The 25,610-nt window shown below is 35.5% G+C and overlaps 3 protein-coding genes across 3 annotated transcripts; 1 reads left to right on the top strand and 2 right to left on the bottom strand.

The window, feature by feature from the left end:
* Positions 1-2,599: 2,599 nt before the first annotated feature.
* CCT6 (chaperonin containing TCP1 subunit 6) lies at positions 2,600-13,456 on the bottom strand. Its single transcript, XM_088241004.1, has 6 exons — positions 13,223-13,456; positions 10,782-10,981; positions 9,393-9,532; positions 7,340-7,487; positions 6,071-6,264; positions 2,600-3,736 (listed from the first exon to the last, which is right to left on the bottom strand). Exons 1-6 carry the CDS (start codon positions 13,357-13,359, stop codon positions 2,960-2,962), a joined length of 1,596 nt encoding a protein of 531 aa, XP_088097130.1. The 5' UTR covers positions 13,360-13,456; the 3' UTR covers positions 2,600-2,959.
* Positions 13,457-16,818: 3,362 nt separating this feature from the next.
* unc-45 (unc-45 myosin chaperone) lies at positions 16,819-20,069 on the bottom strand. The gene has a single exon (XM_088241010.1). It carries the CDS (start codon positions 19,847-19,849, stop codon positions 17,012-17,014), a length of 2,838 nt encoding a protein of 945 aa, XP_088097136.1. The 5' UTR covers positions 19,850-20,069; the 3' UTR covers positions 16,819-17,011.
* On the top strand, positions 20,056-24,086 carry Hsc20 (iron-sulfur cluster co-chaperone protein HscB-like protein, mitochondrial). Its single transcript, XM_088241011.1, has 3 exons — positions 20,056-20,924; positions 22,568-22,653; positions 23,654-24,086. The coding sequence occupies exons 1-3, from the start codon at positions 20,494-20,496 to the stop codon at positions 23,953-23,955; spliced, it is 819 nt and encodes a 272-aa protein (XP_088097137.1). The 5' UTR covers positions 20,056-20,493; the 3' UTR covers positions 23,956-24,086.
* The last annotated feature ends 1,524 nt before the right edge of the window (positions 24,087-25,610 follow it).

The raw sequence follows: 25,610 nt of genomic DNA, 5'->3' as shown, positions 1-25,610 counted from the left end.
ATTTTATACTGTTATTTTTATGTTACATTAATCTGCACTCTTTATTTTGCAAATTTAATTTTATGTATGTTAGATAATTTGTTTTAATCTGCAATGGTAATGTAAATTCACAGAAATGACTGCATTATTTTAATAGCATCTTTATGTTAAATCTATCTGTCTATAATAATCTTGCTATACTTTCTATAAATACTTTGTCTTCTGTATTAAGAACTTGTGGGCTTTAGCCTGTTTTCCCAACCATGCAGGATTTTTTTTAATAGCGCATTACCTTTATTTTGACCAATAAATTATTATAACTGATAAATAATGAGCATAACCTAGATAATGTTTAAAAACTAAAACCTAAAACGAATGTAAACTGCATTATGTGCCACAAAAAAAAATCTAGTCTTATTAATATATTGTTGTTTTAAAATAATTCAGATTTTATTGTTTAAAAATAACAAAATAAAAATAATTTTAAAAAGTCTTATACAAAATAGAATACTTTCAGCGGGCGTCCTGGCGCAGTCGGTTAGACGCCCAACTGTGAAACTGGCATCGCAGGTTCCATTTCCTGCCAGTTACAAGGAAAAAAATTCAAGGAAAATATTTTCTCCGTCAATCTGGGTGTTGTGTATTTTTCATAACTTCTTTCCTTCCTTAACGAGTTAGATATTTCTTAAACAAAAAAAAACTGCCTTGACTGGCAGAGCCAAATATCTGAATTTTTTTAAATGTTCATATTTATTTATTAGAATATTAAAACGTACTTAAATTAGCGCAGTTATTATATTAATACAATATAATACGTGTATCACACCTTGTTAAGTAAATAACAGCATTTATCGATACTATTCCTGGTCGATTACCTTTCATTCCCATTCTTCCTTTGCCCCATCCTTATGGTACCTACCTTACATCAAGATAGAAGATATTTAAAATTAGAAGATTCGGATTTAAAACAAAAACAATACAACATTTTTGACTTGACATAAAATTGGATAAAAAGTGGTTGGAATCGTCGCGCGTCGAGAAAAACATTGTTATATTCAAGTTTCATTTTGTCATCCAGTACCAGAAATTGAAGAACATTCAGATCATATTAAAGGTAGGTATCCATTCCATATTCCTATCCTTTCTCAAATATTTCCCAATTCACAAAACTGAATGAAATTCGTCTTTCATTTACAGTCCGCCTTTTCGTTAACACACCTATTTTTAATGCTAGTTCTTATGACAATTTCGAAGTTGTGTTTTTATTTATTTTTAAAAAAGATTTATCTTAGCAGTAAATAAGTGGAAGTTTAACCAACTATTCCATTACATTATAATCCCATAAGCAGGCACAGGACTAGTCTGTGCAGGTATAGTAACCCCGTGTGTGGTGTATTTACCATTCTAGCATACCTACAACTTTATATAGAGAGCTTAGGTTAAGTCTTAATCTGATAGCCGATCTATTCTATAAAATCAACAAATGTAATGTTGACAAATTTAAAATGATTTAAATATCGTTTGTCAAAATAATTGTAAAAAAAAACTCACTCTACACTATATTTATTTTAACACCGAAATTATATAAACATAATGGCATCAAACATTACATTTAGCGATAAATATTATTGTTTTTGCATTCCTGGCCATCTTGTTACTATTTTCACCCGATGAAAAATTAGTTGATTATTTTTTTGGAACATTGTTCATTTTGCTCTAATTTTGTTTTAATTTTTTTCTTTCTTGGTTTTTATCTTTTAGGAACATTTTTTATTCCTTTTTTGGTTTATATTTTGAAAGGCTTTTATATTTATATGGTGACATTGGCTCCGCACCATTCCGTATTTTTACTGAAATATATAAATATTTTGGAGCAATTAATGTTATTTTATTAAATACGTTTACTTAAGTTTTATTAGACTGATAGTGTTTTTTTCTAAATAAACTACATATATATTTATTTTTTAAATACTTTGCTAGAGTATAATTCCTTGTAGCTGTAATTCATGAATATTGGTGTAAATTGAAATAAATAGTCCTATTATTGTTAAGGGAATCCATAAAATAATGTGTACTTCGTGTTACCATCTGCTAGTCTGTCACCGTACGCTGTTCCCCATCAGGACAACCCCACGATAGAATATAGATTGTCTACCCAAAGTAGTAAACCGATGTTGTATTATGATATGTATTGCCATGTGTCTATTTAATAAACCTTTTGGCAAATTAATATGTTTGTTTTATTCTACGGGCCTTACTTATTAACATATTACAACAGAGATGAAGAACATTTTAAAGAAGGGAATGTAGAAGTCTGGGCATCCACTGGGCTGGCTTATGACCTGTTATTGACTGGTTTAAGTTTCCAATTTACATACTGTGTAACATTCACCATTATTACTACTAACATCATAATACCATTTCTCCGTAGGGGTAGGCAGAGAAAATAAACCGCCACACATGTCTATCCTGGCATTATTTTTAGCTTCTTTCACATTCATACATCATGTCATACATGCCCTTCGGTTCTGTCTGCTTTTGACATGACCAGAATTAAGATTTTGGTTTATCTGATCACTTGATATGAAGTAATTAGTTAGAAAAATAAACAAAACATTAATTTAAGTTAGCATTTTATTAAAGCATACATATTAATGTTAATACAATATTAAAACCTGTAATATTGTGACAAAAATATAATCCAGCTGTTCCAATAGTCGTCTCAGGGATAGAAGCGCGGGATAGTAAAAATAAAATATTAATGATAAAATTAATGATGAAAAAGCTATCGAAGGTGTGATGTAATTAACGACTTATGTGTATAAAAATATTTGTGGATAATTTATAGCATTGTTGGATTCCTGTGACGTGTATAAAATATAATACTTATATTGATCTCAATCAAAACTAAAATTATTACAAAATGAAGCTCCGAATGGAAATCAACAGTATGAGATGTAGACAGTATTATTTAATTCTCCTATCCTTTGAGACTGCTCATTCCAGCTCTCATGATCTCATCGACCAGAAGGAGGTTACACGCTATCACGGAACAAGAGTTTATGATTTGTTTCTTAACAATATAGTTATCGTAAACTCCGGAATCCGTCGGCTTCATGGGCTCTCCGGTACTGAGGTCAAGCCCGATGGGATCGGGACTCAGGCGAGATTCTTCTTGCAGCTTTACGATGGTATCCTGAACGTCGTATCCGGAATTAACGGCCAGAGTTTTGGGGATTACGAGTAACGCTTCCGCATACGCCTGGACACCCAGTTTAGCTTTTCCCTTTACGGAGTCCTTGTGCTTGATGAGTTCGTTGTACGCCCGAACTTCGAAGGCTCCAGCGCCGGCGATAATGCACTTGTCTTCGATGGCGTTGTTGATCGCTCTTAAGCCGTCTCTCACAGCATCTTTGATTTGGGTCAGGGTGTGCTTGTTGGGTCCCTTCATTAGGATCGTGACTGACAGCGGGTTCTTCAAATCTTCTACGAAGGTGAATTTGTTTTCCCCGAGGATATGTTCGTAGAGTGAGCCGGCAAAGCCGAGATGGGACTCCTCCAGGTCGTCCACGGAGTTGACGGCCACACCGCCGCAGGCGAGGGCGAGGCGCTCCATGTTGCGGCGCTTGGCGCGGCGGAGTCCAACGATGCCCTCCTTGGCCAGAGCGTCCAGGGACATGGGGTCAATTCCCTTCTGGTTGATGACGGCGAAGGTCTTGTCTGTACCGTCACACAGCTTCTTCTTCAGGGCGATGATCTGAAACATTTATGTGGATACTAAGTTCTCAATAAACGCACAGGCTTAAATTTAGGGTGTGAAAAGTGCAATATTTATTTTCGTGAAACTATTTCAGCTATATTTTGAGTTTGTCCAAATTTTTGTAGACAGGGACTGGATTCAACTCCCTGGGGAGCTTTTTATATTAACATATTACAACAGAGATGAAGAACATTTAAGAGAAGATGCCTAGACTCCTATATTACCTTCTCTTAAATGTTCTATTTCAGCTGCTTGGGGAGAATAACTGTTCTATAATGCATAGCTGTTTCATTTATTTTTACCAACCGTGTTATCTACATACCTATTTAATCCGTCAACATTAAACAAAAATGATTTTTTTTATTAGGAAAAATATCAACATCATTCCATGTCCGCTCCCTATCTGGAGCATAAGGTGTCCACAAGAGCCTGCCTGCTCCTGTGCGTCTTCCCAAGTCAGGTTGCCTACTGCGCAAAAGGTCTCAGGTTCGATTCCCGAGATGGTTGACACGAAATAGTTATTTATTACTAAAATATTTCATAGTCCCTGGACTGGTACCTGAAATGCCAGACGGTCATCTTACATTCATGTAACAAATATGATCAAGATACGCTGCGATTGGTGTACCAATGCAGTGCCCTATGCACCATTAGGTGTGGAAAGGGAATCATGATGATGAAATGTAAATGGGAACGGAGTATGTTGTTAATATGTCCATCACAAGTGTTACTAATTGCCTAAGGTGAATTTCCTCCTTGACCAGTAAAGAAAAGTAAAACAAAGGAAATTTACTGGACTTCTTAATCTAACATCAACAATAAACTGAACGTGCTATACAAGCTACTGACGTCACTGCAACATGTGAAAATCTATTGCGACGAATGCTTATGGCATTTGGGGGGAAATAAATCTAGGAATCTAGAGGCTGGTTTCGGTTTGTTTTTTGTAAGAGATGAAACAGGTATCCGGTAACCATTCAGTATACAGCCTATCCGGCCTAATTTTACTATCCAGGCCAGCCGGATACCGGAGAGTAGCTCAACGTCCAGCGGATATCCAATATTCATTAAATTGCAAAAATTTGATGAAATCAACATCACTAAATTGATTTATTGATATCAAATGTGTTTGGGAAAAAAGAAGTAACCCTCATTATTTGAAAAATGGACTTCTTGCATAAAAATGTTAGTCAGTGTTCAGTAAAGGTAAACTTTAAAAAAAGAATTTAATACGGAAAAAAAAAATGCCAAACAAAAACGATTTTTTAATTAAAAATATATTTGCGAGAAAAAAAGAGACAATATGTTGGATATCCAGCTTAGGATCTCGCCGAATATCTGGTCAAACCTCAGAGTAATAATGCGCCAAACTATAGATAAGCCCTTTCACTGTTTCATTGAACGGAAGCGTTGTTGGTTAGCGACAACTTCAGTCTACTGGCGGCCATCTTGTTTTGTTTGACAACAGGCGCGTAACGGGTCCTGGCGGATGCTTTCGTCGCTGTGCTTGGCTTTGTTTGTAAATAACTTGGATATTTATGTTATAATACATATAAATCGACAATGGTGAGTTGCAGTATGTTCGGTTACAACAGTAGGAGCGTCAAAGGTGTTAAAGGAGTCAGTTTCCACAGGTAATTGATTTAGAATATTTTCCTTTGATTTACATTGATTTTTGGCGTTTATCCCGACATGTGTATTATATTGCTTAAAAACTTTCCTTATATTAACATATTTACTTCAGATACTATTTTTTCACAATTTAGTGGATAAATTTGTGAATAAAATTATGTTTACTGTTGATAATGACAGTTGATTACGGGCAATATGTCGGGCCGCACTAGGCCTCCATATAAAGTTTAAGTCTTTATCGAGTAGAGGTCGATTCAAATTTTACTCGAAAATAGCAACGTATTTATTAATTTTAAAAAATACTTGGTACACTTCCACTTATTTATTTTGACCAATTAGCGCTTTCACCCTCTGATGGGCATCTTCAGAATTTTTTTAAGTTTTCTCTAATGATTAGAATAATTGAAAAAGAAAAGTAAAATAATTTTAATTTTCATTCAAGTGAAAAATATGAGTTAAAGTGCCAAAAACATTATTACTCTGAGGGCCAAACCATTATTCGTTTCATAACTAGTTTTTGTTCTGTATGTAAAGGAGACTACCGTTGTTGTTGTAGAACTAAATAGACGAGTCAAAAATATACGAGGTGCATTTATGGTACGAAACATTTGCAGTTGTCGGTAGTACTTTAGTTTCTCTATCCATTGCCATCTTTTTTTAAACACGCAACGGCGACTGTGGGCGATGCGGGGGGATTACCTTCTGCACTCGTTGGTCGATGAACTCCCTCTCAGCAGCGACGAGCTTCTCGCGGTCCTCAGCCGACTTGTAGAAGAAGCCGGAATTGACTTCGGACTTCTCGTACTCCAGGGACACGTTGCAGGTGAGGATGTAGGCGTTGTTGAGGCGCTTGGGCATGTCGGGGTGGCGAGCGCCGTGGTCCATCACGATACCTACGCAAGGGGAGAATGCTCTTAGACTGACACATTTAGAAAGAATCACGGTGCAATTTTACGAGAACTAAAATCCCTCCTCCACTGCTGCCCCGCCATACTGAGAGTTTTATTTTATTTATTTATTTGACACTTTATATACACATACAATATATATACATATTGCCTAAAGGCAATTTCTTCCTACCTACCCAAACCGTTTGTTGACGTTTGCTTGTTGTGATTGTTGTTTGCGTTTTAAAATCTATATTTATTTATACGCCCTACATGCTTTTACATTTATTAGCAATATATTTAAGTACAGCAATGTAATTAATTCATTAATTACGAAGAGGAAAGTATTGAAAAGCGGTAGTAGAAACCTACTCTGAAGGAGAAAACATTCCACTCTCACAAAACCTTAGTATAAGCTTGCAGAAAGATTTTCCACAATTATTTCGGGTGTTTTTAATAATGCCATGTAAAAATTTTGTTTGGCTATCAAAGCCAAAAAATTTTTTTAATATATTTTTATGTATAGTATTTTCATCGCTGTGATTTTTTAAAGTTTTGTAATTTTGAAATTACTCCGCCCGTGACGTAACTAGTTCTCATTGGTGAGTTGTCCTGACATTTAAAAATTTAACCCCATAGCTGTCAAAATATTGTAATAAATGAAGATTGTTTGGTTCATTGACAAGAACTTCTGAAGTCATTCAAAGTAATTTTTTTCAACTTTTTCATACATTTTTGAGAAACTGACGTACAATTAAATGCTCTAATTTTTTTAATCCAATTTTCCGTAGCACTGAGCATTCTCATTTCATTTGACTTCTTTGATTAGTGATGAGCTGAATGGTGCAGTTGAAGATAAAATTGAATTGAAAGTTTACAATTTCTGCTCCCTCTATGGAATTTCCCAAAATTTTATTTGGATGATAAATCAGGTTTTTCAAAAACGTTGTGGTCGGAAAAGCACTACTTTGACTGCACAAATCAGTTCATGACTAATCAACAACGGACGCCCACTTTATTTGTCGCCTGTGTTCATAATCACGACAAAGGGTCGACTGCATATGGTAGCATAAGTATATACCTCTGACGAGCATGGTGTCGGTGGCGGTCTTGTGCTGCATCTCCATAAGCTCTACCATGTGCAGATCCACGGGACGTCCCTCCTCGCGGATGGCCAACACGGCGTCTACACAGGTCTCCGTCAGCAAATCTGCCAGGGTGTGGTGGACCTGCGATCACTCGTGTTAGTGCGAGACAATACAAACAGCGAGAAAAGGTATACGCGGTCCCAATCTTGAACCAACACCATATTCATTCACCGTCATACAGGGAAACTAGGATTATCGCGATCAGTCTTGAAGATGTCGCAAAGTGGTGAAACCAATGATTTTTTTACTGAAAACATTAAATTTGTTAAAACTTAACGATAGAAGAAAAATTATAGACTTCAAATTTATTCAAAATTGTAAATTCAATATGGGATTGCCCTGAACTGTTATCTCTCATCAACTTCAGGGTGCCTGGAAGAATGACTAGACAAGTACCACCGTTTTGTAGCAACAATTCACGGACAGTGTATACTTGTAATGCCGTATTGAACAGACTTCATGAACCCGGCAATAGTTATTCCCACGTATCGGATATATTTAGTGTAGGGTATTGTTCCTATAGAACAAACCTTTTGAACTTTTTCAAAGATGGTGAATGGTAATTATATTTATTTATTTATACATTTCAACATGTATACAATTTTTTGTTCACTTTGCCCAGCTGTATGAAACAGTACTTTACGATTTTCTTGTTATATTACTTAAAAATATTTTATTTTTTTATTTGATTTTTACATTTATTCTTAAATTGTTTAAACTTCTACTGAATACGTTGTATAATTTTTAGGTTAAATTTTTGTTTGTAAATCTTGGGTAAAAGGTAATTTATGTTTTTTTTTTTTAAATAATTAAACCAAATATGTTAATATTGTACATTTTTGTAAAAGGCAGATTTTCCATATATGTTAATAAAATAAAATAAATAAACCGCACGGTAAATTTAAACTTATATTAAACAAGTTTAGCGTCCATAGTGAGCGCAGCACGGCGCCGCGAACCGCGCCTACGCAAATGCCTTGCCACTATGGCCAAGCACACACACTGAATTTTCACTAATAAATATAAAACTAGAACAAGGAAAGTGTACTGACCGTAAGATAAGAACATATTGTATTATATTTCCGGCCTAAGCCAATTATAAAACTGACATGAAGAAACATAATATACATGAAGAAGAAGAGTGAAGACCCTTCTCCTTTTCATAGTTTAACTTCCCGTACTAAACATAGAAGCATTTCTGATCTGTCTTTCCTCTTCAAAGTTTTAAACAATTTTATCCATAGTCCATATCTCTTATTTCAATCAATTGTCCCGTAAAGTCCATTATGTTAAAAAATTAAATTATGTTCAAAATTCGTTTATTTATCGTAGCTGCTCCAAATTTAATTTACTTTGTCCCCTTTTAAATATTTTAAATACAAAATTTTGTGACTTCAAAAAAAAACTTTTTGAAATACTGTAAAATGAAACATTTGTCAGTGTAATAAGTTTATGTTCCTTTAAATATGTTTATTTTATTATGATATCAAAATTTAGAATTGGTCAACTATATTATGAAAATCCCTTTTTCTCCACTCCTCCACTCTATTTCCTCATCCCTTAACCTTCTTACGAGCTGTTTCTCATGTCTTATATAATATATTATTTTTCTCTGTACTGTGTAACATGTTCTCTCATTATATTTGTGAAAAACTTTAAATGGATGTGTGTACTATTTTTTATATTTTGTATTCTTATATAACAACTGTTGTTTTTCCTTAATAAATATTTTTTTTTTAACAAGTAACTGAATAACACATGACATGCAGCAAAAGCAAATAAGGACAGTAAAATAATGGTATAAAGTATATACAAAAACGCAATCTATAAATAAGACATCGAGCAAAGCCGTCCCAATTATTCTTCGTCCCACACTGTGTTAGTGGCGGGGAGATCTACGAAAAGCAGTAAGATCTATCCCAAAGAACTCCAGCTACCATATTCTCAACAAAATGTTGACATGGGGAATAATGGCGGCATACATACCTTGGTGCGGAATGATGTCCTCGCTACGTCCATGAGGTTTTCCTTTTTGATTTCAATGGGGATTTTCATTCCCTCGAGCACCTCCAGCGCCTTTAAGCGAGCCGCATCAAACCCTTCCGACACGATGCGAGGGTGGAGACCTGAAATAAATAATACCATTATTTTAATATTCCTTTCCCGATTTTATTAAAAACACACTTGTATAAAAAAATTATGTACATATATATTGATAAATGGTGTTAAGCTGTATATATATATATATATACCTTGTATATATTACTAAGATATTAGTAAATATATCAATATAAAACTGAAAACTAAAATTTAAACTCAACATTGGCTAGAACACCCCGTAAGGAGCTGAAAGGGCCAATAAACAAAAAAGAAGAGAGGGAATGAAGGTGTTGTACTTTTGCCAATTTTTTTGTATGGAGTAATAAGCTGAAGTAGTTGGCTAGTTTGATCGTTCATTGAGAACGGGCTGGGGGCATTTATAGATATATTTTTAAACAGTTACTACAAAAAAATAATATCAAATATAATGGTAAGCTGTGCATAGTCGCTTCTTTGAACGATTCGCCCCTGCTAGTTAAAGTAATTACTCAGTAACTACTCACTACATATAGTTGAAAATCAGAAGTAAAATTAAATTTTGAAACTACAAAAAATATTATTTTATGAGTCGTTACTATGTGTGATAGCAACGCACCACAAATATCGAGATCCATAAATTTTGTAAGCCTGAGATGAGCATTGTCGTCAAAATCAAGACGCGCAAATGGATGGGAAAGAACAGCTAAAAAGATTTACAGTGCAAATGTCGATGGAAGCAGAAAACGAGGAACACCGAGAAAGACACAGCATGACCAAATCCAACAAATACTTGAAGATGGAGATCTCAAAAGTGGGAATAATCGGCGAGCATGCATGAGAAGATGCATGAATGTTGAGGAAGCGAGGTCTATCCTCTGCCTACCCTAACGATGAAATGCCATGATGGTTTATTTTTGTTACTACATTTTCAATGTTCACTTATTACTAGCGCTCAAACAATTTATTTACTTATTTATTGCCAATGTACGCCCAAAGGTCTTGTACATGGCAGGTATAAAATTAAAAAGTTTTATGGTATAACATACTTATCTAATAAACAACAATTAAAATAAAAAAGGTGAGTAACTGCAGAAACAGATATAAAAGTAGGTATTATATAAGTGCGGGTAGGTAGTATTATATAAGTATGATTTTTAAAGCATTTGAATAGCGTAAATTATTTTTATTTTATATTTTACTAAACATACTGCATCTCGTGCTACAAGACGTGTCGTCCTCGGTTATCCTAATGTCTCCCGAACCAGATACCGACCTACGGGAAGAGCGACGTCTTACCTTCGCTGACGTACAGATCGGCTTGCTTGAGGAGTTCTCCGATGAGCAGCACGGTGGAAGTCGTCCCGTCTCCGGTAGAGTCATCCTGGGCCGTGCTGGCGCGGGCAATCAGGGAGGCCGTGGGGTGCTGTATCTGCATCTCGTGCAACAGGACGTTGCCGTCCTTGGTTATCTTAATATCTCCCGAGCCAGATACCAGCCTACATACAATTAAGAGAAAAATTAATCATCGCAGTTCAATTCGTGACGATGCAAAAACCACCCACTTTGGTTTCAGATCACTAATTAGAATAGTGTTATTTCACTTTTTTTTAAACAAGCTAAAAATTACGCACTTTTTGACTGTATTATTTAAAAAATAATATAAGTTTTGAAATATTTAGAATGTACTATTTTTAAACCCAAAAATTATGAACGAAAACTTGTTTTTTATACATTAATAGTTAAATCATTAGAATCATTATTCCAATTTGTTAAAATATCCTACTAACATAACTGATCTTTGTTAAGCCTTACAAATATTTAGAATGTACTATTTTTAAACCCAAGAACGAAAACTTGTTTTTTACACATTAATTAATAATTAAATCATTAGAATCATTATTCCAATTTTTAAAGATTTTCTACTAAGATTCCAACTGGTTTTAAAACATAACTGATCCTTGTCAAGGCTTACAAATATTATAAAATATATATTTTTTTTTTTTGGCGCAGGTCTTTAGATATTATTTATGCGTTCAGATATTAATATGTGTAATTTAATTTTTATAAAAAATTTTTCAATTATAAATAGAACAATTATTTTTGTTCTTAGCGCAAGTTGTTTATCAATTTGTATCTATTGGCACTTTTCACCCTGAACCCCAGAACTTGCTAGTAAGGAAAAAAATGATGAAAGTTGATTTCCTCAAGAAAAATGTCAATACTTTTTTTTACCTCGGGGAGTATCTCAACTCTTTTTAATAAAAAATATGCTGCAATAATATAATCAAATGTTGGTAAACTCAGAATTTCTCTAAACGCACACATGCTCAAATTATTCAATCCAAAGTAAAAAAAAATTGCGCTTTTCTCCCCACCAAACCCAACTTGTCGCTATAAATTTGATTTATTTAATATATATTGAAACTAAAACACAATTTTTGCTTTATGGTTGGTCGGATGAAATTGTCATTTGGTAAATATAATTGTACAATGCCGGCCAATGTGCAAATATAATTGAACAAAAATACAAATAGAATTTAGAATTTTAACAAAAATATCTATTAGGGGTGGTGCACATTGAGCCACTGGTGGCGGCCATTAGACGCGACCACTAGTGGCTCAGCCAAGCCACTAGACGCAGCCACCAATCGCAGCCGCTAGTGGCTAAGCCACTACTTTTGGCTTAATTTCGTTCATTTCTGTCAAGAGTCCCAAATAGCAGGGCCTCTTCTAAATCAGAGATAAAAACACCTACACCGAAATCCGCCGACATCATGACGAGCGTTAGGTGCGTGCTTGCAGCAAGACTGACGTGTGTGTTGGGGGGACGCGGGCGGGGAGAAGCCAGCCGAGTGTGCGCATGATGCGAGTGACAAAATGCGGCCACTAGTAGCGAGCGCGGGCGACTCCCGCAGCTTGTGGCTCGAACGCAGCCACTCAAACGCTTGGTTTGCGCCGATGCTATACAAAATGTATGAAAAAACTCGTCCGCAGCTTGTGGTCGCGTCTAGTGGCCACCACCAGTGGCTCAATGTGTGCCCGCACTTAGTCTTTTTAGCTTTATTTTTTTTACTTTTTCACCTCCCAAGTGGTGTTCTAACCAGTTCTGATTTTCAGTTTTTTTATACATGTGTTAATATTTAAATAAATAAAATCAGACATCATCAATAAATAAAATCCAAAATAACATGATTTAGAACTTCCTACTGAAGCTGACATTTGCATATGACATGTTAGTCCCGGACATGGATTTTGAACAGGTACCAACCAGGTGAGAACCATAAAAAATATCTACATAAAAAAACCATTAGAGATTATCCACCAATACAACTAGGATAGAAGAACCATCGACAAACGGAACAAACAATTTTTTAAAAGCATAAAAACAAATGCCTCGGAAGGAAATTTAATCATTATAGGTTAGATTGTTTGGTCGATTATTATAAAATAATGTATGCCGTTATTCAACTTATCTGTAATTAAAACATATTTTTTTATTCAAAATGTGGGTGATATGATTGAAAAATTAGAATATTTACATAGTTCTCGCCTAAAAATCGAACATGTTTGACGCATGAGGTGTGTCAAAATTATGTGGGAGTTTGCAATTGTCTCTTTGTCGTATTAAAAAATATGTATTTTATGGGTTGGACATTGTAAATAAACAGTTTGTTTTAACAATTGTATTGTGTTGAAAATTAAAAGGTGGAAACAAAGATAAGTGTTATTTTGCATACATTTTCATAGTTCCTTTTGGTCCCAAATTTGTTTTCATTACTTCTTGAATTCCTTTAGCAGCCGAAATATTAACCGCTAGAGCCTGAGCGGCCCTGGCAAATTCAGCCTTTGGGTTCAACAAGCTAATAGCTGACATTTTGGAAATAAAAATAAAACTTTTTGACAAATGAAAACTTGATAGAAACTACGAGAATATTCGAAAGAAGCACGAGGTTTACGATTTTGGACAAGCCGGGAAATGCTGCCAGATGGTTAAGTTTGAAGAATGTGTTGCCAGTTGTAAAATACAAAATGCTGAAATTGCCAGCATTTTGAAAAAGTTGTGAACAGTACTTACTTTGGCATGGGTTTTTTTTTTTTTTAGAAGGGAGTTGCATTTATTATTTACCCCGTTTTTTAAGTACAAGCTTTATTTTTTATTAAAGCGGAATATATTTTATATAAGTATTGGGATCAGGTGGAATATTCTAAAGTGGGCCAATAAGGAATTTCTCAACATTTGCTCAAGTGAAGAGAAAACCAATTAAAACCCTTGAAGAGAAGCCGGCCGGTTGACAGTCATCAATAGGCCTCCCGTCCCACTAGAAGAGTTTTCGGCATTTCAAGTCATACATTGGTTTATTTTACCAATGTCTCGTACAAATCTTACCACATGGAAGATGCCATCTTTCACGTAAGTTCTTTATGAAATATCACCGATCCGATGTCGCATAGATTATCACCCTGTTACTCTTATATCCTTAGCCTATCATGATCGCCAGATAAGGATGCCTACGCTTATTAGTGACCATGGCATAAAGAATATGTCTTATCTGGCGATTAGAAATAAACGGTCAGACTAAAAATATATTTTATAATGTCAAACTCGTGATTGGGGCTTTTGCTTACAGTGTAAGAGGTCTTGGATTCAATTTTCGATACATTTGACATTTTCACAGCAATGTTACATAGTACCCGGACTGGCACCTAAAGTGTAATATTGCAGTGGCTTATGTACCATTAGATTGAAAAAAAGGAAATGTTGATAAATAAAATAATGAATAAATTATCAGTGAAACAAATAAATTAAGATTTTTTATTTTTATGAAATGTGTATCCTAATAAATTATTGTATAATTTTGCAGTATAAAGTTTCAACATTATGTACTAACTCTATAAACAATTTATTTTGTATATCAAGAAAGTTATTACCAGAAATACCCTGGTTAAAAAAAACTGAATTACAATAAATATTAATGATCCACACTATTTGTTCAATTAAAGTAAGTGTAAAGTGATTACTTAAATCAGCGCTGAAATTTCCTAGAATTTCTAATTTCTTCGTAAATATCTCCTCTGGTGTACTGTACAAGTAACAGTTTGGACTGTATTCCACAATCCTGTAGCAAGGGGTAGGTGTTGGCCGTGTCTCGCTGCCGTCGTCGCTCTCGGGGTCGTAAATCCCGAAAGTTATGTAGTCTCGAAATTCCTCTCAAGTCCGGTGTCACTGCGTAGGTCGGTGGAAGATACTGGTTCGTAGTCCTGGGGTAAAGCGATGGTCAAGTCCAAGGTGTAGATCCAGTAGTAGAGCGGGAGGTCGGGCGGGGTGACGAAATGAAACGATCAGACTAACTTGATGTCTCGAGGCGAACTCAAATTTATTCTTTAAAATGTACACATTATATAGGGCGTGTTGCGGGCTCCCGCTACCTGCGTCCGAACCGGCGTTAGGCCAATACGGGAGTGGGGGGGGAAATACCGCTCCCACTATACCCGGCCGGCGCGCCTCCCCCAAAGTGCATATAGGGAGGTGCCGGCGCTCGGCCCGGTCACTTCGCTGGGAGCCGCCGCACGCGCCACATCAATTACAAATGCCTTTTTTAAGGCAGTCCTTAGTCTTTATACAAATATGCATGTTAGGGCAATAACGCGTCAAACGTCTAGATTCAGGCCCTTTTTAGGGCCTGTAACACAAATTCCTGCTCTATAGTACCCCGGTATCGCTAAAGTCAGACCCGAAAGTGGAATATTCATCCTTTATTGTGGGTCCAACATTTAGCCTACAGATACCGGGGGCCCTAACTATATTATTGCATTTCATTTACATATTTAACCGTCCGTTACATCTGGTGTTAATATTAACTCTGAAATCCAGTCCACGTCTTCAAACATTTGGACAAACCTAAAATGTTATTGATGAAACCAACTGGTCCAAATGAAGTTTAAAAATTGGAAAGTATTTTTCAAGCGTTGTTTAGTAGGTGAAATAAGATTAAGTCAAATTAATTTCACCCCCATCAATAAAGGTTTCAGATTTTACTTCACAAAAGTCAAGAGATTTAAGAATAAATATGGATGTTTAAAGATAGGCAAAATGGTGAATGCTACACAGATCCTAAGCCATATTTGTTGGGTACAACACTACCCGCCTAATTGAGCTGGAATATTTTTTTTCCCATTTTCTTTATTAAAAATCAATGAGAATCCACTATGAACTTTAAGCATTTAATATAGGTTTTAACAAGGTGTTAACATATCGTCGCTTCAGTTCGTTTCTGTCCAAAAGACCAAAACACAAATCTGCAGAAATAGATCTTTAAAGGTTTTTTTTACAAAATAGGCATAAATTATGACCACTACTTGAGACAAAATTAGTTAAAAATCCCTTAAATAATTAAAAAAATATATTTGGTACTGATTTTAAGATTTCTGGAAGATTATTAAAGTTTTTTTTTCCAACATATGAATAATGATTTAAAGATGCAGTTGTATGGGGTTAAAACATTCCCCAAACATCAAAAGACACTGTGACATCGGGCGAGTATGTTTTCTCTTTTAACATTTGAGGCTCGTTAAGTTTTCACTGTAACCGATATTAATGTACTACAAATTTAACCTTATGTACATTAAAATAAATATATTTTTGCTTGCATCAAGTGTTGTCTAAAGGAATGCGACTTAATGAATAGACCGAAGATGTCGTGTGCATTGCTTGCGCGTTGCAAAAGACTATATTTTGGACAAGGGTTGTTTATATGTTGATATATTTTTCTTATGTTAAAGCTCTTTTTTCGCGCCGCATTGCAAACATGTGGACGGTAGAGTATGATTTTTTAGTGAGGCAGAGCCTTATCTGCAAAATCTCCACTTATATGACCAGTCATTTGCTTCTTCAATTCTCTCAGCTATCGACTTTTGAAAAGTAATCAGGCTGAAATCTTTATTGATGCAAATAAGTTTCTTAAGAATTGTACCTACTTGGAAAATCCAGAAAATACTTCTTATTTCTAATACCAGTAATATTATTTTATTAAGAAGTATGAATGTAGAAAAAGCGAGGGATGTATGTCACCTCTCTTCCTACCCCTACAGTGAAATGGCGTGATGGTAGTGGTAGTAGTTAACAATATTTTTTATGTACAAATTGTTGTCCTTCTTTTCAAAGATCAAAGACAAAATCAAAATTTATAAAACAAGAATACTGCTTTGTGTTTCAGGTTTACATGATTTAAACAGGGTTTAATAAAATTTCCAATTGTGTTTACATATGTAGTTATTTATTATTGATAATTAATGATGTACGGAATGTAATTATGAGGTGAAATGAAAAATACAATGTTTGTAATGCATTTAATAAAACTAAATTATGAATATTTTTATGAAACGGGGAATATAAATAATGTTTTATATCATCAAATTATATAAAATCTCATTCTACAATAACACACTAATACAAAAAGTTTTTGGTGTAAAATGCCAATATGAAATATGAACACTTAAGTACACTTCGAAAATACAAAACTAATGTCTCATTCTAAGTCTTCTTCGTCTCCTTCTTCGTGCTGCGGCAAGGGGGGGATATAAGGCACTTCACCGGGTTTAGTAATTAAGTTCAATTCTTCTGCTGATTTTAAACACATCTCCGCGTATTCTTTGATCACTTTCTTAGAGTTGTCCTCTAATTTTGTGAGCGCCATTAGAATTTCCATAACATCGGTTGCAATAACTTTTTCAGCAGTCTCCTTGTCGCTGTTAATAATGTTGTGAACTATTACGATGCCTCTGTGTTGCACTTCGTAACTGGGGTTTGCGAGGAGGCAGTGTAAAACTTCTAGCCATGTTTTTGAATCTAAGACTTTGGAACAACACTTTAGACTCGATGATGTCAGAATAGCGAGAGCTCCGGACGCGGCAATGGCAGTATCTACGTCTTCATCCAGGCACAGATGGCATAAGAACTTAATGCGGTCATTGTCGGCTTCGTGAGCTTTGACCACATCTTCGGACATAACAAGGTTTGTGATAACTTGCGTGGCAGCTCTCCTCAGCATCAAGTGATCTTCGAACAGCTGAGCTTCAATTCTCGCGAGGCCGCACTCCTTCATTATCCTGTTTCTCGTCGATTCATTAGTGGCGGCTAAATTGCAAAGGGCCATCAGGGCTTCGAAGTTTTCCAGTGCTGAACAATCAGGATGCAACAGAGCAGTTAAGGGACGCACAACTTCTAAAGCCCTCTGCCCGGGAAAAGAGACTTCGGGGTTAATGGTGATTCCTATTCTAGCCAGAGCTTGAGCGGCGTGAATTTTACCTTTGTCAGTTCCCTCTATTGCCATCGGTAATAGAACTTTAGCTCCTCCCTGCTGAACTACAATACCTCGAAGTTCTTGCTGACTGCAGAGAGCATTAAATACTCTAGAAATTAATTCCCTTGAATTATTACTCTCTGTTTTGGAAAGGGCAACCAAGGCGGTTGTTACACCTTCCTTAGCGAGAATACATAACCTTTTGTTTACAAAGTCGGGGTCATCCAATTCGTGTTCCTCTGGTATGTGGTGTTTAGCGAACTTGGCGAGCTCCACCATCTCAGGAACTAATTCTTGCTTCTCGTACGCGTTGCAGAGATTAACAAGTGTGGTGACTACGCCGTAGATAACAGATTGGTCCTCGGTTTTGGCGAGCTCCACGAGGGCTTGGATAGCGGCTCTGTCGTCTACGAGCTTTTCCTTGACGTCGGCATCTAGAGTCAAGTAAGAAAGGCCTTCAGCGGCCCAGCGCCGCATGTCTTTGTCTTTCGCCGGATTGATGAGAAACCTTCTGCAGGCTTCGGCTAATTTACTAGTGGATCCATCGGCGAAAGGTCGGATGGAAGCATCCACACCACCGGAACTACCGAGCTTACACAATCCTACAAGGGCTCGAACTCTGATGCTATCATCCTTGGATTTGTATAGCCTCTTGAGAATATCCACTCCCTGATTGATTATAGCTTTCGCCTTATCCTTCTTGGAAGCTGCTGCAATCAAACACTCACAGGCGACCTTTTGCTGAAGTTTTTCCTCAGTGTTTGCCATGACCAAAATCATTTCTACAATTCCTTCTTTGGAAATAACGGCATTACCGACATCGAGAGGTCCCAGGAGAAGTGAGGTGATGGCCACAGTCACTCGGACCTTAGACTCGATATCGGGATTCAGCAACTTGTCCTTTATGAACTCATCTACTTGACCGAGGAACTTCTCTCTGGCTTGATCGTAATACATGTTTTCGTAAATCTTTTGCAAACAAACGGCCGCAATGGTTCTCGAAGATGGCGTAATATTCATAGCGGACTCGTACTTGTACTCTTCCAGCTCGCTGCATACATCCAGGAGGCGATGAAGTCCCTTGATCTCCACAAACCTTTCGGCCCAACTCAGGGCTGTGTAGTGACAGTTTCTCATGACCAGCTCTACGATGGCGTCCCTCGCAATGCCTGTGATAGCTCGGTTGGTGATGGAGTAGGTGAGACATGTCAGGAGAGTATCGATCTCACTCTTGTGTTCCTCGCACAACTTCTGGTCGGGTTTGCTGTCGGGCTTGTTGGTCATACCGGAGAACGTGTTGAGGATGGTCTGCATGCAGTACTGGGCGGCGTTCACTCTCTCCACGACATCGCTGTCGATGATTTGAAGGAACCACGGAATGCCGCATATCTTCAGGACTCCCGCTACTCTTTGGATATTTCCTTTACACAGTTGACCCACTATTCGGACGGCGTTTAAATATATGTTCTCATTTTTCTCGAGTTTGAGAAGGGCGAATATTTTTTGTAATACGCCGTTCGCGAACATGATGTCGGCACCCGCCTTCTCGCGAGAGAGGACGAGTAAGTTGCTCGTGGCCGTTTCCCTCTTTTCCTTGTCAGCCTTGAAGTCGAAGGCGAGTTTGAACATTTGGTCCACTTTGTTGGCGGTTTGGGAGTTGGCCTTGGCCCTCTCCTGCACGATGTTGAAGAGTCTCGCGAGGACCGGCTGTATGGCCTTGTTGCCGGGCTCCACATTATGGACGGCTCGAGCGTCTCGGTACGCCTCCTCGTAGCGCTCCAAGCTCTCCAGGGCCTGTGACCTTCTGAACAACGCCTTGGGGTCCTCGGGAACGATCGCGAGAGCGGCGTCGCAGTCTTTAATGACGCTTTCGTAGCTATTTTCTTTCAAAAATGCAGCGGCTCGATTCTTGTAGTACACCGCGATATCTCTGCTATCCTTCTCGGCGAGTTTGATGGCTTTAGAGTATAAACTGATGGCTTCTGAATAATTTTCCGTTTTAAACGCTTCGTTGCCTTTATTCTTGTAGTCTTCCGCGTCGGCAGTCGTCGAACCCATCGTCATATTTAGTTAGATTATCTTGTTGAGTTCAGTGAGTTTATCGAGTAAGCGCGCGGAGCTCAAACTTCAGCCTTTATAAAACTTTACGCTCTTCGGGAACTTTCTCTCATACTCGAGCATGAGTATTATAAATAGAAATGTATTTTTAACGGAATAAACACACACATGAGACTTCACTGCACCCAGCCCCCTTCTCAGTTACTCTGGCTGTCAGTGTCAAATAATAATTAACCCCTAACGGCTAGAAGCTTAAAGTGGTTAGAAACAAGAAAAGTAATTTAGTATTTTTCACTATTTATTTTGAAATTATTTACGGGCCTGAATTTTTTCCGATAAAAACATAATCAATCAATCGATTAGGTATACTAAATTATCGAAAACATATAATTTGTAAGATTTATGTCAGTAAGGTGCATTTTTGAATAGCGCTTTTGCCATGTCTTTGAACATTTATCAGCTGTCATTTTGACGTTTCATTTTCATAAGGAATTCGTTTTTTATTTTCGAAAAGTTTTCATCTAGATCTAGAAATTCCATTACTTAATTATTTATTTTGTAATTGGTTAAGTGCGTTCAGTTTTGTATCGATGATAATTTATGCGTGCCTGTTTGCGGTTCAGTATTAGAGATCAATTCTAAAGATAAAAATGTTTTTAAATACAAATAGTAAAAAATTATTACGAACATTCATTTGCAGAATAAAATCAAATGCCGAAAATACTACATCGAAAGTAGTTCTGGCGAGAAATTCTAATTTATTTCAATCTTTTTATTCAAGATTTAGCATATTCGAAACAAAGAATCCCGATGTAGAATCATGTAAGAAACGGTTTAAAATCTCTCTGACAAAATATCTTTCAAGTGCGCCAAGTCAAACTTGCTGGAGCTGCAATAAAGTGAATTCTGACACCGATGCAATATTTTGTGTTCATTGCAATACGATACAGAAGCCAAACAAAGATGATACTTACTTTAATGTTATCGGAATCCACGAAGGGTTTGATGTAGATGAGTTGTCGCTATCTAAAAAATATAAAAATCTCCAGAAACTTCTGCATCCTGATAAATTTAGCATAAGGTAAATAATAGTATTGAATGAAAGAGACTTTTTTGTAAAATGATATTTTTTTAGTACTTACCCACATAATATCACAAAGTATGGATTTACAATATTTATTTATTCATTTTTGTATTATATAAAATATGAAACATTATAAATAACATTGAGATATATATAGAGACGATACTCCATACAAATCCGAGTTAAAAAGTCATCCCCAAAGGAAAAGGAATGACCAGCGGAGGGAGCAAGTGTCATCACATCATATCACGTAGTACAGTAAAAAGCACGGACTGTTTACATCGGTCTACTGTAAGTTCTATTCAGTATGTCGCTCCCTTCCGCATACGCATCACCTTTGTTTGTCGTTTCACTATACGCCCGACTAACTGAGCAGGACAGAGACATGAGATAACTCACGAATTGGTAACATACTAATAAGACGTTTTTTGACATTAAAATAGCTATTTTAAACAAGTATTGATTAAGATAAGAACATTACTTACCGGTGAAAGGTTATACCATCGCTTTTCCAGATTGATTTGTGCAGTATCTTAGCGTACATATAGGCATTTTAGTAATTGCGAGGAAAAAAGTAGCCGGGGACTGCTCGCAACAGACTAAAGTCCTTTCTATCAAATGTATGCCAATTGGCTGCAGGTTGAGGGACCATATTTCAAACGCTCATGTTTACTCTAGTTATATACCTCAATGATAAATAACTAGTTTTTTAGTAATAAAAATCTTCGATGTATGCAAGGGAAGCGATTTGCTGATGAATGTCAAATTTTTTTATATTTTAATTGTGCCTGTATGCATTATAAGGATTTTTGTTTGCCATTTTTTGAATGGACTAAGTTAGTTAATAAATCAATAAATAGAATGTGATGGTTTTTGAAAGAAATGAAAGCATGACTAAATGTGAGATAACTGTGGATGGGATACTGAAGCAGGTATAGGAATATGTGTATCTGGGAAATATGTTTACCGGGGATGGAATGCCTAAGAAAGATATTGAAAGGAGGGTGAGTGCCGGAAACAGAGTGAACGGTGCCCTTAGGTAACCTTGACAAATAAATGTTTGTCGCAGGAGGCAAAATTACCAGTTCACAATGGAGTCCTGGTACCGACCCTGATGTATGGTAGCGAAGTATGGATTTGGAAGAACAAGGATGAAAGTAGGCTGAATGTTGTCAAAATGCAATCTCTTAGGTGAATGTGTGGTAAAACTATGTACGATAGACGCATAAATGTGGAGATCTGTACATTATGTAAGCCTGAGATAAGCATTATTGTAAAAATATATGAAATCTCCACCAACCACAATATTCGTTCGGTTTCTTTTGGGTACCCGCTCATATTTACACTGCTTAATTTTGTACTGTCCCGCTGTAATAAAAGAAATAAATAAATTCTGCTTTTAGTTATTATAACTTTATTTTAATTTAATTGGAAAGCTAACAGACATTTATAAAAATATAAGATACATATTATTATAAATACATTTCATAAAGTCCAATTAGAGGCTTCCTCCTAATATTGGTACCATAAATAATTGTCCCATAATATAATGCAAAATAAATAATCGTACACTCTTTGTTATTAATATGTTACATATATCTTCAATACACTTTATATTATTATCTTTTTATATTTTACAGGGATGAAAAAGAACAACAGATTTCTGCGGAATATTCATCACTTGTGAACAAGGCATACTCCACGCTGTCACAGCCATTGTCCAGAGGTCAGTACTTGTATTACAATTCATTGATATTTCAAGTGCAAAATATATACTTACAAAATTAAACTATCTAGTGACAGTAATTCATATTCAAATGACACTTTAATCAACAAAATATTAGTTATTCAATTAATATGCGAGTGATTGAATATCATGTTGTATCAAAGTCAGTGAACTCAATTGTTGGAAAATTAAAGAAAACTATTACTTAAATCGAGACATTATCTAATTTTTAAAAATGTGTACTAAAGCCATACTAAATTGTAAATAAAATGCTATGTTTCAAGACCCGGGTTTTCCAAATTATTTTCCGTGGAATACCAGTGTTCCATGGAGCCTGAATAGGTGTTCCGTGAAAAATTTTAGTCATTCTATGCAAAAACAATTTTTTTGCAATATTTTCCCAAAACTAGTAAAAACGATTCCTGTGATCGGAATCCATTTTCTGTGATAGATAAAGTAGGCTTAAGCGCAAGTGATTATGAAAATCTAATTGATTTAATCAGTGATTTTTATTTAAAACAAAATACAGGAGTTTGTTAGAAGAGTACACCAATGTGTCAAAACAATTATTGTTTTACTTCCGTTTTCTACAACTTATTTATCCGAAGTGGAATTTTTATACTTCAATAAAGTCAAATTGCAGAAACAGGCTCGATGCCACAACAGATATATGTAAGAATTCTACTCACTAAGTGTCTTATATCAAAAAGATTTGCGATTTAAGAACTCAAAATCATCCAAATCATCGAGAGTTTTATTCACTTATATTTTTAAATAATTATTAAATAAACAATACATTTTTTAATAACATTTTTTATCTTTATTTCAGTATTGAGTTAGACCGATACCAAGCATCAGTATTTCTCAATACCCGTATTTCTTCTATTTTTTTTTGCGAACATTCGATATATTTTTAACTCAATAGTTAAAAATATATCGAATGTTCGCAGATCAATATCTGCAGAATTGATTTACTATTGTACTGATAAATTATTTTCAGGACTTTACCTTCTGAGTCTTAAAGGTCTACAGATCTCGGAAGAAACTCAAGTGGAAAGTGAATTTCTCCACCAGATAATGGAGAGAAATGAAGCGGTGGAAGAAGCTGAAACCGTAGAAGAAATCTTGAAAATCAACACGGAAAACAAACAAATAATCTCAGAACTAATTGCGAAGCTGTCAGCGGCATTCAAGGCAGACGATTTAAACTCGGCAATAAAAGTTTTGATTCGAATGAAATATTTCGTTAGCATAGAAAACCAAATTAAAGATATTACAAGAAGAATGGAAGTCATAGAATAGTATTCTGACTAAATAAATCATAATTTATTTCAAAGTATAATTAAAATTAAAATAAACACTTTTTTACCCACATATTATTTATTTAATTACAGACTGGTTTTGGAGCTATTATGTGCTCCCTCATCGAGGTGTAATTTATAAATTAGTATAATCTTATTTTAACACTGTTTACATCACTAATACACGAGGGCTTACTTGCAAATCTGGCAAATTCCAAAATCTTAAAAAAATGAGATATGAATTTTAACTTATTCAAAATACAATTGTTTACAATAATTATAACATTATCAATTCAAAATACGACTTTATTTGTGAGAATTTGACTTTCAAATCCTGGGGTTTGTTGCAAACTTTTTGTTTTATTTTGTTCAAAACAAAATTGCCAAGTTGGCAATCTTCAAAACCAAATGTATTATTTCACTATTTTTTCTTAACATAATCATGATTATTTCATCACTAGTTACATATAAAATACTATCTTTTGCCTTCAGCTTCGTTCACGTGGTATAAGGGAGGAATCATTTGGGTTAAGAATTAGTTGTGTCGTTTATCAATAGGAGTTTTCGTTTATATTGAGATGATGAAGAATTTTCCCGATGGAATGATATATTTTATCAGGATTGAAAATAGCTTGGTCTTCCAACTATTGCTATGAAAAAAAACCGATTATCCATTAGTCTATGGTGACATAGCATCGTTATTCTGTTCACAAATCGAAAATCATCATCTCCCATCCACCATCAAAGATGTTACTACAGTATCTCTGTTTAAATTATCGCTATCCCTTTACAATATTCAAATACTATAGATTTAAACAGTTGCACAATTTCTAATAATGATGTTTTCCGTTCTATGAACAAATTAACTAGTAATAAGACCACTGGGCCTGATGGTATTCCAGATTTATTATTAAAAAATTGTAGCTACACTCTCTCTAAACCAATTTCATTCATGTTTAATCTCTCTCTGTCATCTGGTGAGTTTCCATCCTTATGGAAGATAAGTTATATAAGGCCTATTTTTAAATCAGGCGATAAATCTAATGTTACCAATTATAGGCGTATCTCAACATTATCTTGTATCCCTAAAATGTTTGAAGCTATAATTGCTAGCAAAATCACGCCCATGTTTAAGAATATACTGATCGATGAACAGCATGGATTTAGATCTGCCAGATCAACCACCTCTAACCTGGTAGATTATACCCAGGTTATTGTCAAAGCACTCGAAAATGGTCAGCAGATTGATGTTCTTTATACAGATTTTTCTAAGGCATTTGACAAAGTAGATCATAAAATTCTCATGTATAAATTACATGCCTTGGGAATAAGAGATCCATTACTATCATTTATTAAATCGTATCTAACTAGTAGGACACAAAATGTTCGGATAAATAACTATTTATCAACCAGTATTGATGTTACATCGGGTGTACCTCAGGGTGCTCATTTGGCACCCCTGCTTTTCAATTTGTTTATTAATGATGTTGCTAAATCATTCTCTTACTCTCGTTTTTGGCTCTTCGCGGACGACAACAAAATTCTCAAAATAATTCAAACTTTACAAGACTGCTTTCTTCTTCAATCAGACATTAACTCTTTTAACCGATGGTGTAAAGTCAATAAATTAGAACTAAATATTAAAAAATGCAAAAT

The sequence above is a fragment of the Micrasema longulum genome, unplaced genomic scaffold (genome assembly GCF_059751315.1).
Source record: "Micrasema longulum isolate JH-2025_06_02 unplaced genomic scaffold, ASM5975131v1 h1tg002695l, whole genome shotgun sequence".
Taxonomy (NCBI): domain Eukaryota; kingdom Metazoa; phylum Arthropoda; class Insecta; order Trichoptera; family Brachycentridae; genus Micrasema; species Micrasema longulum.
The sequence above is the reverse complement of the archived record's forward strand: the minus strand, read 5'-3'. Positions and strand labels throughout refer to the sequence as shown.

Coding starts and splice junctions, on each gene's coding strand:
- unc-45 (XM_088241010.1), bottom strand. CDS start 19,849: ATGACGATGGGTTCGACGACTGCCGACGCGGAAGACTACAAGAATAAA.
- CCT6 (XM_088241004.1), bottom strand. CDS start 13,359: ATGTCAGCTATTAGCTTGTTGAACCCAAAGGCTGAATTTGCCAGGGCC. Junction 10,982..13,222: donor CCAAAAGGAACTATGAAAAT/GTATGCAAAATA, acceptor AATTGTATGTAG/GCTGGTATCTGGCTCGGGAG. Junction 3,737..6,070: donor TCGACCAACGAGTGCAGAAG/GTAATCCCCCCG, acceptor TAAATGTTTCAG/ATCATCGCCCTGAAGAAGAA.
- Hsc20 (XM_088241011.1), top strand. CDS start 20,494: ATGTTTTTAAATACAAATAGTAAAAAATTATTACGAACATTCATTTGC. Junction 20,925..22,567: donor CCTGATAAATTTAGCATAAG/GTAAATAATAGT, acceptor TATATTTTACAG/GGATGAAAAAGAACAACAGA. Junction 22,654..23,653: donor GTCACAGCCATTGTCCAGAG/GTCAGTACTTGT, acceptor AATTATTTTCAG/GACTTTACCTTCTGAGTCTT.